This window comes from Geotrypetes seraphini, chromosome 5 (assembly GCF_902459505.1).
Source record: "Geotrypetes seraphini chromosome 5, aGeoSer1.1, whole genome shotgun sequence".
Classification (NCBI taxonomy): domain Eukaryota; kingdom Metazoa; phylum Chordata; class Amphibia; order Gymnophiona; family Dermophiidae; genus Geotrypetes; species Geotrypetes seraphini.
The window spans coordinates 192,816,025-192,832,542 of record NC_047088.1 but is presented as its reverse complement, the minus strand read 5'-3'; the positions used below and the strand labels follow the sequence as shown (position 1 = coordinate 192,832,542).

Genomic DNA, 16,518 nt, shown 5'->3' with positions numbered 1-16,518 from the left:
GAGGCCTGTTCCTTCCTTTCTGCCAAAGGTAGTTTCTCTTTTTCATGTCAGTCTGTGGTCCTCCCAGTCCTGGGTAGTCAGACAGGTTCTTCTGTGTAGAAACAGTTGCGCAAATTGGATGTTGGTCAAGTCCTTCGCTTCTACTTGCGGAGGATCCAGGAGATCAGGAAATCAGATCATCTTTTTGTCCTTCTAGCAGGTCCTCATAGGTGGGATGGCGCTTCCAAGGCTACCATTGCACGCTGGATCAAGGAGACTATTGCTTCTGCTTATCTTCTTCAGAAAAAGGCTGTTCCGGAATTTCTCAGGGCTCATTCCACTCGGGTCAGGCAGCTTCTTGGGCTGGGTCTTCGCTGGTGCCTCCAGTGGATATTTGTAAGGCGGCGGTCTGATCTTCTTTACATTCCTTTGTCAGACACTTCCGGGTAGACGTTCAGGCGCGTCGGCACACAGTGTTCGTTGAGCGTGTTCTAGTGTCGGCCTTTCGGGAGTCCCACCCATGATAGGGACTGTTTTTGTACGTCCCGCTTGTAAGATTAACCTTTGCTGGTCTGGAGAGATGCTAAAGAAGGAGAAATTAGGTTCTTACCTGCTAATTTACTTTCTTTTAGCCTCTCCAAACCAGCATAGGATCCCACTCTGTCTATTGTCGTGTTCTTGCGTGCAGATTTTCATTTTTCGGTCAGTTTCTAGTATTTTTCTAGGGCCAGGGAGATTAAGAACAGCGGCTGTGGCTTGGCTGGCGTAGATGGCGAGCTGTGGGGACCTTTGCTATTTGCATTTGTTCCTTTGCATTTTCCAACAGCGTTCCTGTTTTTATTGGTTAATACTCCTGTTTGGAGTCCTGTTTGTTTTCTGTATATAGTTCTGCTTGGCTATTCAGCAGACTGAGGTAATTAGGGAGGGGTCACATGATATGTACAGTTCCAAAGTTTTGTCTCAGTCTCCACCTGCTGGTCATGATGAGATATATACCCACTTGTAAGATTAACCTATACTGGAGAGGCTAAAAGAAAGTAAATTAGCAGGTAAGAACCTAATTTCTCCTTTTCACAAATGTAACACCATGGAATGTGGACCTCTAAGATAAAATCCTACATTAACTAATAAGAATTTGGTGGCTATGTTCAAGATGGAAGAGGGGTGCCAAAGCAAATGGGAGAAAAAAAGACTTCTATATAGTATGAATGGTTTGTGCGGGTATTAGTGTTAGAAGGCTCTACTAAAGTGTGAAGCTACATCGTCTTACAGTACTTTCTATTTAATCAGGTTCTTATTGCTGCCTTCGCAGTTTCCGGATATTCCTCTACGTACTACAGAGCAGGAAGTAAACCTTTTAACCCTGTACTTGGTGAGACTTATGAATGTGTAAGAGAAGACAAAGGATTTCGTTTTTTCTCAGAACAGGTAAAATGTAGTTCTGAAAGATTGTACAGTAGATTAATGTTTTTAATACCTATAAAAATTATCATTGTATAATACAGGGTGGGCCAAAAGTAGGTATACAGTATTTATTCATTTCTTTTTCATTATTTCTTTTATTTTACAGATGTCACTAACATTTGTGTGAAGTTTTTGTATCGGTTACATCATTTTGCTTTTACTTGAGTATCATTCAGTAGTGTATTATACCTATTCAATACTTGTACAATAAAAAAAAAAATGAATAAATACTGTATACCTACTTTTGGCCCACCCTGTATATTGGTTTTCCTTTTTATACCTATTTTCTTTACAATTCACATATTATCTATAAAATTAGTATAAATAGTAGGGCTGCACATTGTTTAAAATTTTTAATTGCACAGTTAATCATGATTAATGTTTTTAGGTGTAAACAATTTTTTATTTTCAATAAGAATACACAAACAACACAATACAATCCACACTGGACCGAGTACAGATAGGCCCAGAGCAAAACAACAGTTCCAAGCCCCCAACCCCACAGTCCCCCCTTCACCCCAGATACATAAACCATAAACCACGTTGCAGTGGACCTGGACTCTGATAGTCCACTGCTTCAGAATAAAGACCCCCACCCTAATCTCCCACTTGAAGAAGAAGGGAGACCCACAGGGAAGGCCAACCTAATTGAATGATAACCATATAAACCAGTCAACAAAACATTTTCCGGTATACTGCTTTAGCAATTCTGACTGCATAAGAGGTTAACTCTCCCCTTCTGCCATGCATCATCTCTCTCTTCCATCTCTCCCAGCCATCAAGGACCTCTCCTTCCTGTCTGTCTGTCTGTCTCCTCCCATCAAGCAATGCCCCTTTGTCTCTCTCTTCCCCTGTTATCCAACATCACTTCTCTCTATCTTTTCCCTCATCATCCAGCACTGATCCATCTCTCTCTTCCTCATACCATCCAGCATCAACCCTCTCTCCCCCCCAATCAGCCTGTATCACTCCATCTCTCTCCCCTACGTACTACCAGCATCCTATATCACCCTACCTCTTTGTCTCTATCTCCTTTCTTCTACCACCCTCATTCAGCATGACCCTGTCTTTCCTCCCTTCTCAGCATGGTCCCATCTATCCCCACTACCACCATCCAGCATGACCATGTCTGTTTCCTTGTTCACTCACATGGTCAAGGCTGCTGAAGTCGTTCAAATAGAGAGATGCAACAGCTAACAGAAGGCAGGCAGGCAGGCAAGCTAAAAGCCCACTTTTTTTGAAACTGCTTTCATCTCATAACTCCTACTCACTGCTGTCAGATACCTATACCCATTGTATCATTTCCTCTTCCAGAACCTCCCCAATCCTGAGATGTTCTGTCTGTCTGTCCAAATTAGAATGTAAGCTCTTCTGAGCAGGGACAGTCTATTGCATGTTAAATGTACAGTGCTGCGTACGCCTTTCAGCGCTATAGAAATGATAAATAGTAGTAGTAGTTTTGGGACCGGTAGGGCAAGCGGCTGCATGCATAAGGCAATAATCCCCACATTTGCCTGCCTTCCGTTAGTTGTTACTGCCAACCTGCTGCCATGCATTCTGGGAGAAGCAGCAACTCAGAACATGTGAATGAACAAGGAGGAATGGAGAGGAAAGGGAGACAGAAGTAGCCAAGCTGGATGGTGCTGGTAGGTAGGAGAGGCGGGTGCTATTCTAGATCACTGGGGGAGGGGCAAGAAAAAAAAACAGGTGATGTAGTCATTAATTGCACTAACATTTTTAGCACACATTATAATATTAACCTGTTAATTGTATACCGTAAGTCTGTTTTATATTTGCATTTATTTTAACATTTTGGAAAATTAAATACAAATATAAAACTGACTTACAGTATATTTATTACATTTATTAATGCTTTCCTCATTCTGATCTTTCTTCAAGCTGTACAAATAAAGTTCACGTCATAGAAACATAGAAACATAGAAGATGACGGCAGAAAAGGGCTACAGCCCATCAAGTCTGCCCACTCTGCTTACCCACCCCCTGTCTATGCCCTAATGACCCAATTTTCTTATCTTGACCCTCGTAGGGATCCCACATGGGCATCCCATTTATTCTTAAAGTGTGGCACGCTGTCTGCCTCGATCACCTGCACTGGAAGCTTGTTCCAATGATCAACCACTCTCTCTGTGAAGAAATACTTTCTGGTGTCGCCATGAAATTTTCCGCCCCTGAGTTTGAGAGGGTGCCCTCTTGTGGCAGAGGGTCCCTTGAGAAAGAAAATATCATCTTCCACTTCGACACGTCCCGTGAGGTACTTAAATGTTTCGATCATGTCTCCCCTCTCCCTACGTTCCTCGAGAGTGTAGAGCTGCAATTTGTTCAGTCTCTCTTCGTACGAGAGACCCTTGAGCCCCGAGATCATCCTGGTGGCCGTCCGCTGAACCGATTCAATTCTGCGCACATCTTTACTGTAATGTGGCCTCCAGAATTGCACACAGTACTCCAGATGAGGTCTCACCATGGCCCTGTACAACGGCATTATGACTTCAGGCTTTCGGCTGACGAAACTTCTATTGATACAACCCAATATCTGCCTTGCCTTAGATGAAGCCTTCTCCACTTGATTGGCAGTTTTCATGTCTGCACTGATGATTACTCCTAAATCTTGTTCTGCTGAAGTCCTAGTTAAAGTTTCTCCGTTCAAGAAGTACGTCCTGCATGGATTTCTGCTTCCGAGGTGCATTTCTTAGCATTGAAGCCTAGCTGCCAGGTTGAGGACCTTTCCAATGTAAGCAGGTCTTGCGCCATATAATTCTGTAAACTGCATTCACTTACTATATTACATAGTTTGGCGTCATCGGCGAATAGTGTTATTTTACCTTGAAGCCCTTGAGTCAGATCCCCTATGAATATGTTGAAAAGGAGTGGACCCAGGACCGAGCCCTGCGGCACTCCACTGGTCACCTCCGATGTTTTAGAGAGGGTACCATTAACCACCACCCTCTGAAGTCTGCCACTCAGCCAATCATTGACCCATGCAGTTAGTGTCTCTCCTAACCCCATCGATTCCATCTTGCTTAGCAGCCTGCGGTGTGGGACACTGTCAAAAGCTTTACTTAAGTCCAGGTACATGACGTCCAAAGACCCTCCCAAGTCCAACTTTCTTGTTACCCAGTCAAAGAAGCTTATGAGATTGGATTGGCAGGACCTACCCTTGGTGAATCCATGCTGACTGGGATCCCGAAGATTCCCTTCATTCAAGATCGTGTCCAATTTGCTTTTAATTAGTGTTTCCATGAGTTTGCACACTATTGATGTGAGACTCACTGGTCTATAATTCGCAGCCTCTGCCCTGCAACCCTTTTTATGCAGAGGAACGACATTAGCTAATTTCCAGTCCAGGGGAACTTTCCCCTTACTTAGGGAGAGATTGAATAGCTCAGCCAACGGTTTTGCCAGGACATCGCTCAATTCTCTGAGCACTCTTGGGTGCAAATTGTCTGGTCCCATGGCTTTGTTCACCTTGAGTCTTGCCAGTTCACTGTAAACTTCACCTGGTGTGAACTCAAAATTCTTCTGTGCTTTGTATTGCCTTCAACTGCGGACCGTGTCCCAGTGCCTCACAGGTGAAGACTGAGCAGAAATATTCATTCAGTAGTTCGGCTTTATTGGAATCTGCTTCCACGTAACTTCCGTCCGGTCTTCTAAGGCGTACTATCCTGCCTGTGTTCCTTTTTCTGTCACTAATATACCTGAAGAAGGATTTGTCCCCCTTTTTAATGTTTTTTGCCAGAATTTCTTCCACTCGAAGTTTTGCCTCCCTAACTGCCATTTTGACCGCTGTAGACCTGGTCCTATATTCTACTTTTGCCTCTTTTTTCTCTGTACGCTTGTAGGAGAGAAGCGCTTTTTTCTTCTCCTTAATGAGGTGCGAGATCTCCGCGGGGTTTATTGTTTCTTTGTCGTTTATTTACTGATTTTATGAAGCAGCTAGTTGCTTCATGTATGGTTGATTTCAGTGTTAACCACTTAGCTTCTACATCATCGGTCTCCGCTTGGTCCTGCAGCGTCCGATGGACGAAATCTCCCATGCGTGCGAAGTCTGTGCCCCGGAAATTGAGCACCTTTGTTTTCGTGTTTGATCTAGGGAAGCCTTTCCTAAGGTTGAACCATGTTGTGGTCGCTGGAGGCTAGCGTATCTCCTACTGAGACCTCTGAGACGCTTTCCCCGTTGGTGAGTACCAGGTCGAGGATCGCCTGGGCCCTAGTGGGCTCCGTTACCATTTGTTTGAGACGTGCTCCCTTTATGGAGGTTAAGAGCCTCCTGCTACCGCTGGTTGTCGCTGAAAATGAGTTCCAGTCTGCATCAGGCATATTGAAGTCCCTAGCAGTACAGCTTCTCCTCGTAGAGTGATATTCTCTATGTCTTCAATTAATTCTGCGTCCATGTCTTCCAGTTGTCTTGGGGGTCTGTATACCACACCTAGATACAGGCATTTTTCTCTGCCTCTTGCCAGGTTTACCCAGAGGGACTCCCCGGTGTACTTGACATCTGTGATCCTGGTGGTTTTGATGTCCTCTTTAATGTATAGAGCTACCCTCCCTCCTAACCTGCCCTCTCTGTCCTGACGAAGTAGATTGTAGCCCGGTATAGCCATATCCCACCCATGTGAGTCCGTGAACCAAGTTTCAGATATTGCCACCACATCTAGGTCGGCATTCCTTATTTCAGCCTCCAATTCTAAAATTTTGTTACCTAAACTGTGTGCATTGACATACATGGCCCTCCATATCTTGTGTTTGCTAAGTCTCTGTGAGGCGTATCCTACCCGAGTCGGTGTGACTCCTAAAGAACTGTTTGCAATGTGGGTACTTACCTTGGACATGGAAGCGGAGTTTCGACTCACCTCATCAGGATAATTCCTTTCTGCACTAATATGTGAATGGGTACCCTCCCCCGACTTACCTAGTTTAAAGCCCTGTGAAGCAGGCGGGCTAGTTGGTGTCCGAAGACGTTCTTACCCCTACTGGTCAGATGGAGTCCATCTGGTCCCTGAAGTCCTTGAAGCGTTTCCCCATGGTTTAGGAATCCGAAGTTCATATCCCGGCACCATCCCTGTAGCCACTCATTCGTCCTCTGGATACCTTCATCTCTGGCTCTTCCCTTGCCTCTAACTGGGAGGATCGATGAGAAAACCACCTGCGCTCCTGTCCGCTTCAGCCTCTCACCCAGTGCTCCAAAGTCTCTGGTGATGGTCTCCGGTGTGTTCCTGGCAGTGTCGTTGGTTCCTATGTGGACAAGAAGCATAGGAAAGTAGTCTCGGGGCGTGAGTAGTCTATCCAGACTGGCGGTGACATCTCGTATCCTGGCTCCAGGCAGACAGCAGACCTCCCTAGATTGCATATCCGGTCTGCAAATTGGTCCCTCGGTGGCCCTCAGCATGGAATCCCCGATGACTATTACTCTGCGCTTCTTTGGGGGGAGCCGGTCAGTTGTCCCTGGAGATGGAGCTGTGTGTTGGGCCTGCTCCTGTTCCTGCTCCTGTTCCTCATCGGCAGTTCCTTCCTGAAGAATCTGGAATCTGTTCCGCAGGGTGAGTTGAGGGGTTGATGTATAGCTGCCCTGTTTGTAAGAAGAAGGAGAAGATGAAGAGATTGAAAAAGGGGGGGGGGGGTCTCCTATGTTTGCCCGTGGAGGAGGTCACCAGCTGCCAGGAGTCAGTGCCGCTAGCCATTTCCTGTATCCCAACTGTTGGTTTCAAAGCTGATGATTTGGGCGTCTCGAGGATGGACTTGTCATGGGCCTGCTCGGTGATTTGGGACAGCTCCAGGACGACTCCATCGATGTAGGCCTCGTCCTCTCGGATGCTTCTCAGGCGTATCACCTCCTCCCTGAGGCTCCTTAGTTCCTGCATGAGATCTCCATCCAGCTGCGCAGCCTCCTCTGTCTGCGTAGTCAACTTTTTAAAAATTTATATATTCCACACCTTCAGGATTTGTATTACAGACTGAGGGACCCATTTACCTAACAGCAGTAAAAAGTGGCCTTAGTATGCCCTTGCATGAGTCATTCTCATTCATTAAGGCCATTTTTAACTGCTGGGGCAAAATGGCCAATTTTCTGAATTTTTCAGTAATGACCACATGCTATTGTTCACATTAACGTGTGACCATAGCATATGAGTTCCTATTTTGTAGGCAGTAGTGACTGACATGCTAAACCTATGCTAATTGGATAGTATGTGATAATGTAGCTGCAGTAACTGATTAGCACAGAACATGCCCACTCTCCGTCCCCAGACATGCCTTCTGCAGCAAAAATAAAAAATGTTTTTTAGCACATGGTTAGCATGCGCATATGGCAAAATTATCATGGAACACCTCAACACGCCATGTGGTATACCAATTTTTGCTGAGTAAGCACATGTTAGTGCTTACTGCAGTTTTGTAAAAGAGCTCCTAAGTTATTAATGGGGACTATAAACTGCAGTAGAGGCTTCCGATGCCCATAGAATTCCTATGAGTGTTGGAGCATTTACCTTACTGGCCCACGGTAGATACTTCAGATATGACTTTGTTAAAGGAACCCTAAGTTTGCTTGTGTTTAGTCTTTACTCAGTTTGACTTGCAGTATCAGACCCTGCAAAATTGATATTTCTCGTAGTGAATAATTTGAATTCTCAAGTACAAGAATTGAACAAGAAAATTTCTCAGCATGAAGAGAAATTAACTTAGGGGTCATTCCATGTCAAGTGGTCCAGTGGTGTGACCAAAGTATGAGCCTCATTTTGTGTGATTAATTTTTTGGCCAATTTTGCTGGGCAATAGTGAAAAAAGTAAACTAATTTGAGTACGGTAATTCCATCATTATCTGAATTCACCATCAAAAACTGTATAGATAAACCAAATTTGAGCTTTCTTCCAGTTTTGGTTTATGTATTGTAGATTCTGAAAGTAGCCACTTTGGTTCCAGCCGCTTGCAGACTGACATTGGATGCTCTAGTTCAGGAGCAAATGCATATCCGAGTCTAATATTTTGCACAACTTATTTTAAGACCTTAGTCTACTGATATATAAAATTTCATGGAATTCTGAGATGATCGACTAAGGACATGCTTAAAATTGGACCACTTGAAATGGAATGACCCTAAGGTTAAGTTTTTTGAAGAGAAATAGGAGAGTCACTGGTTGAATTGGCACAAATTGGAAATTAGCAGTAAAAGCTCTAAATGAGTTATTGTCTCAATAATTCACCTCTGTTATCATTCGTATCCCAAAACCTATCACAAGCTTGCAAACAATTAGTGAACTAATCAAAGAAAAACCATTTCTTTGTATATGATGTGTATAATTGTGTCTAACCTATTCTGCACGTTTTTCTGTGAGTTTAAAGTGAAAGGTGTTTTTTTATAATACAGTGCTAAATAATCTCTTATATTTGTAAATATGTTTTTCTTTTCCAGGTTAGCCACCATCCTCCCATTTCTGCCTGTCACTGTGAATCGAAGAATTTTGTGTTTTGGCAAGGTATTAATTCAAGTCCAGAAACCAAATGTTCCAATGTTATTGTTCTCGGGTTTTTTTTGGCCCACCAATTTTCTCTGATCATATGGGTTAACAACACAATTAGAACAGACCTCTGTTGTGCTGCAATGCCATAAATGACCATCCTCAGCTATCTCTGGAACTCAGCTAACATGGATTATAAGTCTGGTCAGTAGGTGTCACTTTTATGCAATGGCTGAGGCACCTTTCTCCGTGAGTTGTAAATACTGAAGTATCACCAGCTCTGGCTAGTTTGGGAGCAGAATCCCAGCTCAGTATTTAAACCCTTGCAGCAGCCAATTAGGGAACCGTATGTGCTGGGAGGTGAGAGGCTGATAAGCACTGATGGAGAGAGGGACCTTGGGGTGATCTAAACAATGTGATAACAATGTGTTGCTCTAGCCAGAAGGATGCTAGGTTGTATATAAAAAGGAATAACCAGCAGAAGAAGGGAGGTGTTGATGCCGCTATATAGGTCATTGGTGAAGCCGCACTTGAAGTATTGTGTTCATTTTTGGAGGCGCATCTGGTGAAGGTTATAAAGACTTGAAGTTGTCCAGAGGAAGGTGATGAAAATGGTAAGGAGTTTCAACCAAAAGAAGTATGAGAAGAGACTGGAAGACCTAAATATGTATACTTTGGAGGAGAGGAGGGACAGGGGAGATATGATGCAGATGTTTAAATACTTGAGAAGAGAAAATGGTAAAACTAGAGGGCATAATTTGAGGTTGTCCTGAGGAAGACTCAGGAGCAAATTAGGAAATTTTTTTTCACAGAGAGGTTGGTAGATGTCTGGAATGCCCTCCCAAGGGAAGTGGTGGAGTGGAAAATGGTGATGGAATTCAAAAAAGCATGGGATAAACATAGAGGATCTCTAATTGAAAAATAAAGGATGTAAATTAAAGAACTAAGGCTGGTAATGGACAGACTTGCATGGTCTGTGTCCTGTATGTTGATTTGGTGTAGGGTGGGCTGGGGAGGGCATCAATGGGAACTCCACTAATTTTGAATATGAGGATGTTACTGGCCAGACTTTATGGTAGATATTCTGCAAATAGGATGGTTGGCTAGACTGGAGTGAGCTTGGACGGCAACTTCAGCATTTGGAATCTAGGACATTATCAGCTGGACTTTACAGCCTATGACCCAGAATTTCAAAGAAGAGAGAAGTTAATTTAATCATGTATTTTTAATGGGCAGACTAGATGGACCGTGCAGGTCTTTATCTGCTGTCATTTACTATGTTACATAAGAACATAAGAATAGCCTTACTGGGTCAGACCAATGGTAAATCTAGCCCAGTATCCCGTCTTTACGGAGGCCAATCCGAATCACAAGTACCTGGCAAAAACCCAAATAGTAGCAGCATTCTATGCTACCATCTCATGTTTGTCTCAACAGCAGACTATAGACATTTCCTCCAGGAATTTGTCCAAACCTTTTTAAAACCAGCTACATTAACTGCTCTTACCACATCCTCTGGCAATGCGTTCCAGAGCTTAACTATTCTCTGAGTGAAAAAATATTTCATTCTATTGGTTTTAAAAGTATTACTCTGCAACTTCGAGTGTTCCATAGTCTTTGTAAATCTTGATGCAGTAAAAAATCAAACCCCCTTGTACCCGTGCTACACCATTTAGGATTTTGTTGATTTCAATCTTATCTCCCCTTAGCCATCTCTTTTCCAAGTGAAGAGCCTTAATCTTTTTAGTCTTTCCTCATATTGGAGGAGTTCCATCCCCTTTATCATCTCGGTCGCTCTTCTTTTAACTTTTTCTAGTGCTGCTATATTTTTTTGAGATAAGGAGACCAGAACTGAACACAATACTCAAGGTGAGGTCACACCATTGAGCGATACAGAGGCATTATAACATTCTTAATCTTGTTAACCATCCCTTTTCTAATAATTCCTAGCGTCCTGTTTGCCTTCTTGGCCACCGCTGCACATTGGGCAGAAGGCTTCAGTGTAATGTCTACGATGTTAAGAAATTCAGCCTTTTCTTTATCAGCTTCTACATATTTCTCCCCTTCACCATTGAGTCTCACAATGCCACTTGAGTCTCACAATGCCATTGAGTCTCACAATGCAACTTTTGCACTTCTTCCTATCACTGATATGTCTAAAAAAATGTCTTGTCTCCCTGTTTTACCATGTCAGCTATTTTTTTCTTCCATTTGTATCTTTGCTTTCCTGACAACTCAATCAGCCTATCTTAACTTTTTCAGTAAGTTTTGGGTGGTTTTTTGAGGACTTACCATATAATGTAAGCAGGCTATGGTGAGATATAGTATGCACCTGGGACTTTTTAATGTGACGTTCACTGCAGTACATCCTACAGTGTTCTCTGCTCTGCTCAGATGTCTGTGGCCAGTTTGCTAAGAATGCTGGCTGCTTGTACATCCCAATGGCTTGTTTGTGTGTGCTTTTCATTTTGAAGGGGTTTGGGGTTTTTTTCCAAAAATGGTCAAAAAAAAAAATAGACATGCTAAGGGGTGAACAGAACTAGAAATGGTCATTTTCGAAAATAAAAGATAGACATTTTGCTGTTTCAAAAATGGTCATTTTCTCTATTGGATTTTTGGGCTTTTTCCAAAAATGTCCAAACTCAGATTTATACGTCCTATCAAAAATGCCCCTCTATATCAGTGGTCTCAAACACGCGGCCCGGGGGCCACATGAGGCCCGCCAGGTACTATTTTGAGGCCCTCAGTATGTCTATCATAATCCCAAAAGTAAAATAAAACAGTTTCTTGATCATATGTCTCTTTAGCTATAAATGACAATATTATTATTAACACTTAGCCAAAAGGAAAGATTTATAAACTATAAAGAGTTTTACCTCATGCAAAATTGTCAATTCTTTAATAACACATGAACTATTTTTTCAGAGGCCCTCCAAGTTCCTACAAATCCAAAATGTGGCCCTGCAAAGGGTTTGAGTTTGAGACCACTGCTCTATATAGTTGACTGATTTCAAAATTAGCCTTAACTATATCTCTGCAGAATAGTTTTCTGGTTTTCATTTGTTGTAAAGTGTCCTGGACTAGGGCTTCATAAATGTGCAGAAAAAATAAATTGATAAATGAATATAAAACTAAATAGATGTAGCAAGGGCCATTTGATAAAAAACTGGTAGAACATCATTGCATAATATGGCATTTTATATTTGGACAACTGATTAGTAAAGGTAAATTCCCAACAGCAAGCCAAGTACACTCCCCCTCCATATTTGTGGGTTTAGGATTTGCGAATTCAGTTATTCGCAAGTCTGTAAACCACCCTGCTTCCCAGACCTCTCCACACTTTACTTTAAAAAAAAAAAAAATATTTATTCATTTTCAAACTTATAATAAGTGTGACAATATATTCAAACAAATTAACAATAAATATATCACTTAATAATCATCAATGGTACAAATGATATGCTCTTATCTCCTACCCTTCCTACCCTTTCTTATCATATAATCAAATACCTTGTACGATTTGTAATAATAAATTACCCTCCCTCCCCCCTCACAATTGAACTTATAAATTCAAGGGAAAAAATGTCCTCTAATCAGTACAATATTTTGTTAATGGCTCCCACACATCTTGAAATTTCTTAAAACACCCTTTCTGTATTTCAATAAATCTTTCCATTTTATATATATGACAGAGAATTCCACCAAAAATTATAATTTAGTCTACTCCAGTTCTTCCAATTATAAGTAATTTGTTGAATGGCAACCCCAGTCATTATCTAATATAATAAAGCCCTAAGCGCGCATGTGCATTCCCACCTGCGTGCTCCCGTTTTCCGTGCGCTGTAGGGACCCGCAGGTAGGAGTGCGCATGCACGCGGCGGCGTGGAGCCTGTCGGCCGCGACGGCTTTTGCTGTCTGAAGGATGTGAACTGGCCAGGGCGACGTCAGTGGGGGCCAGAACAGACTTTAATTCCTGCCTCCCAGGCTTCTCCTCCTGCTCCGGCTGGGCCCGCGTAAAAAAACCAAAAACCCCCAGAGCTCGCTTCGGGTCTGGCAAGGGCTGCAGGTCCTGAAACCTTCCGATTCAAGCAACGTCTGCAGCACTCTACACACGCTGCTTCGGGGCCTTCTACTGCCTGGGCAGTAGAAGGCCCCAAAGCAAAAGTGTGTAGAGTGCTGCAGACGCTGCTGGAATCGGAAGGTTTGTCGGGACCGCGGGAAGGAAAAGGGGGGGGGGGGGCGGTAAGGGACTAAGGGAGCCAGCCAGACCGTGGGAAGGGAAAGGGGGGTAAGGGAAACACTGCTGCTGCACAGGGAAGTGTGTGGGGGGAGGGAATTGGAGGGGGAGGGAATGCTGCTGTGGCTGCTGCACAGGGAAGTGGTGGGAAAGAAATGCTGCTGCATAGGAGGCAGGGAGAGAGACAGATAGAAAGAAAAGAAGAAAGACACAGGGGCAGGGAGAGACACAGGAAGACAGACAGACAAAGGGGGCCAGGGAGAGAGACAGACAGCGGGAGAGAGAGAGAGACAGAAATAAAGACACACAGACATATATTCTAGCACCCGTTAATGTAACGGGCTAAAATACTAGTAAGTAATAATTCGTTATTATTTGAAGAAATCTGACTTTTTGCTCTCATTGCCATACCAAACAGCACAGTATCATATGACAATGCCACTGGATTATCTAATAAACAATTAATTTGGTCCCAAATTGATTTCCAAAAAGCTATTAACATATGGACAATAGAATAACAAATGATCTAAAGTCCCTGCTTCAAGATGACAATGCCAACATTTATTAGACTTAGAGCTACACTTTACTTTTAAAACCTGGTGATATAGCGGTGAAGCGGGACAGGAGTGATCTTCCTAAGCTCTTGCCCCATGCACATCCACAAACAAAAATGGCTTCTATGAGTTCCTGAGACTATAGTGGGAACTCACAGAAGCCATTTTTGTTCACAGCTCTGCACAGGGCAGGAGCATAGGAAGATCGTTGCTGCCCAGCTTCAACACTAGACCACCAGGCATCATACTTTGAGAATAAGATAGAGATTATATTTAGACTATTTGATAATATGGCAGACAATCAACTAGAGGATACTATTTCTGAAAGCAATTCATTAGATATACCAGTGGACAGAACATGGACAGTGTTTAATACTGTCACCACAACAGAATTAAGACCTCTGGTGAATAGGCTATGAAATGAAATGCCAATTGGATCTATGTCCATCCCACCTATACCAAAATATACCAGAAGAAGTACTGAATTGGTTAGTTGAGATGATTGTACATTAGGGCAAGGATGGTTCTCAGAGAAATTTGGGGAAATTCTACTTACATCTATCCCTAAAGGAGCAGATCTATACCTATTTCAAGCTGCAAATTACAGACTGGTAGCAAGCATACCATTTGTGTCAAAGTTTATAGTCACCACCCAACTAAAAGATTATATTTCAAAATGGAATTTTCCATTACCCTCCCAACATGGGTTCAGAAACAAACAGTACAGAAACATGCTTGATTGATCTGACATTGAGAGTTAGATCAGTATTAAGCACAGGTAAACAAATGTTATTACTACAGTTCGATGTCTCAGAAGCATTTGACATGGTCAACCATGCTCTGGTGCTAAATAAACTAGCTAAAATAGGAATCTCAGAAATGGTATTACAATGGTTCCAAGGCTTCAGAATGTTAAAAGATGGAGCTTTCTCTGACTACTGATCTCCACTATTCAGAGTACCAGAAATACCTCTCATCTCACCACTATTATATAACATCTTAATGACCACTTTGAATTCAGTAAGCCTTAGACTAGGGGAATGGCTAATCTCATACGCAGATGATGTCTTTCTACTAATCCCTGCAGGTCTGAACCAAGCAAGCATGATTACAATATTGCTCAGAACACTAACTAAAGTACATGAATGGGTGGGGAGATACCATCTCAAACTAAACACTGAAAAAAATCAAAATATTATGGTTTGGGCAACACCCACACATCTAATCCCATATACTGTTACTCAGACAACTGGAACCAGCTTCAACATTGAGAAAACACAACTGGAACCAATTTCAACATTGAGAAAACCTCCAAAGAACTGGGAGCCAATATGTAACAATATAACAATATGTTGCCTGTAACATCGTTAAGTTTTGAAGATCATATTAGCAACTTAGTTAGAAAATCCTTTCTTACACTACAGAAACTAAGAAGGGTAAGACCCTACCCTTCCAACAGCACAACAGGATACTAAAGCAGTTAACGATATTTTCACTACTAGACTACTGCAATGCTTTACACACAGGTATCTCTGAGAAATTAATGAAAAAACTCTAACTGATATAAAACACTGCATAAACTAAAAACTCATATACTACAAGTCAAGATTTAACCATGTCATTCCACTACTTATAGAACTACACTGGTTACCGATAGAAAACAGAATAGAATTTAAACAATGCTGTGTAGAATTTAAAACGCTATATGGTGATGTCCCTAATAGCTTCCCCAGATTTACTGCACTATTAGGTAGATCTGCAGACCAACATAACTCTTAACAACATGACTCTATAATTCCCAACTCTGAAAGATATAAAATACAAAACATTTCACAGTAAATCATTCAACTACCAAATAGCAAAAGTGTGGAATTCATTTCCCATCAAAATTCATACATCCAGAGCATACACAGTTTCTTTTGAATTGTTCTAAGAGTACTTGTAGAATAAATCTATTCAATTACCCTTCTCCAAAATCATGTCAATACAAGAAGTTTTTCTACAGAATTTTGTCATTCCAGGCCGCCAAACTGAATGCATGGCTTGGAAAACTTATACTTGAGGCCACTTCTTATTTTGATTTTAGAAAATCTCTAAAGACACGCCTGTTTGACATGTTTACATCTTAGTTGTGCTACTGTTTTAACTTCTCCTTGTTTTTTTAACAGATGTATTCTTTTATTGATTGTTTTATTATGTATTTCACATCTATTGACTGTATGTATTTTTTCTGTTGTGAACCGCTTTGAACTTTTGGTATAGCGGTATACAAAAAAAATAAATTATTAAAAGCATGGCTTTTTAAGAAATCCCTATCAGAGGTCTAAAGAGATAAAGACTAATAATACAAGTCACCTGAAACAAAGACAATGTTAATGGCAAGCTGCTATTTATGATATACAGTATTACCTCAGACTGTATGTATAATTTGATAACAATTTGAAAACTTTTATGTAGCAAGTATAATTCTTTGTAACATATTTAACTCTATCCAAAATTCTATGTAACAATATGTTGCCTGTAACCTGCCTAAAACTCTAATTAATGAGGATTTGTTAGGATATAAGATTGCACATAATATAACATAACATTGCCAGCTTGTTTCCACTGAATCATTGTGGCAGTCATAACATCTCTATCCTTCTCTAGTATTAAAGTTTTTGTGGAAGTAAAGGCAAAAATATTAGTACAAGACAGGATGGCAGTGAGTTGCAAAACTGTGCAAATCTTAGACCAAACTTCTTATCAGAAGACTTGGACAAAAGAAAAGCATATGGTCCAATGTACCTACATCTGTCAAGCAAGACCAACAGA

General features: G+C 41.7%; 1 protein-coding gene across 8 annotated transcripts in view; it reads left to right on the top strand.

Moving 5' to 3' along the window:
* OSBPL6 (oxysterol binding protein like 6) overlaps nt 1-16,518 on the top strand; it is a 240,256-nt gene that overhangs the window by 170,422 nt on the left and 53,316 nt on the right. For all 8 annotated transcript variants that reach the window (XM_033946821.1, XM_033946818.1, XM_033946816.1 and 5 more), the window contains 2 exons: nt 1,270-1,407; nt 8,868-8,931. In XM_033946821.1, the coding sequence (XP_033802712.1) occupies nt 1,270-1,407; nt 8,868-8,931 (202 nt within the window). The remainder of the gene's footprint in view (nt 1-1,269; nt 1,408-8,867; nt 8,932-16,518) is intronic.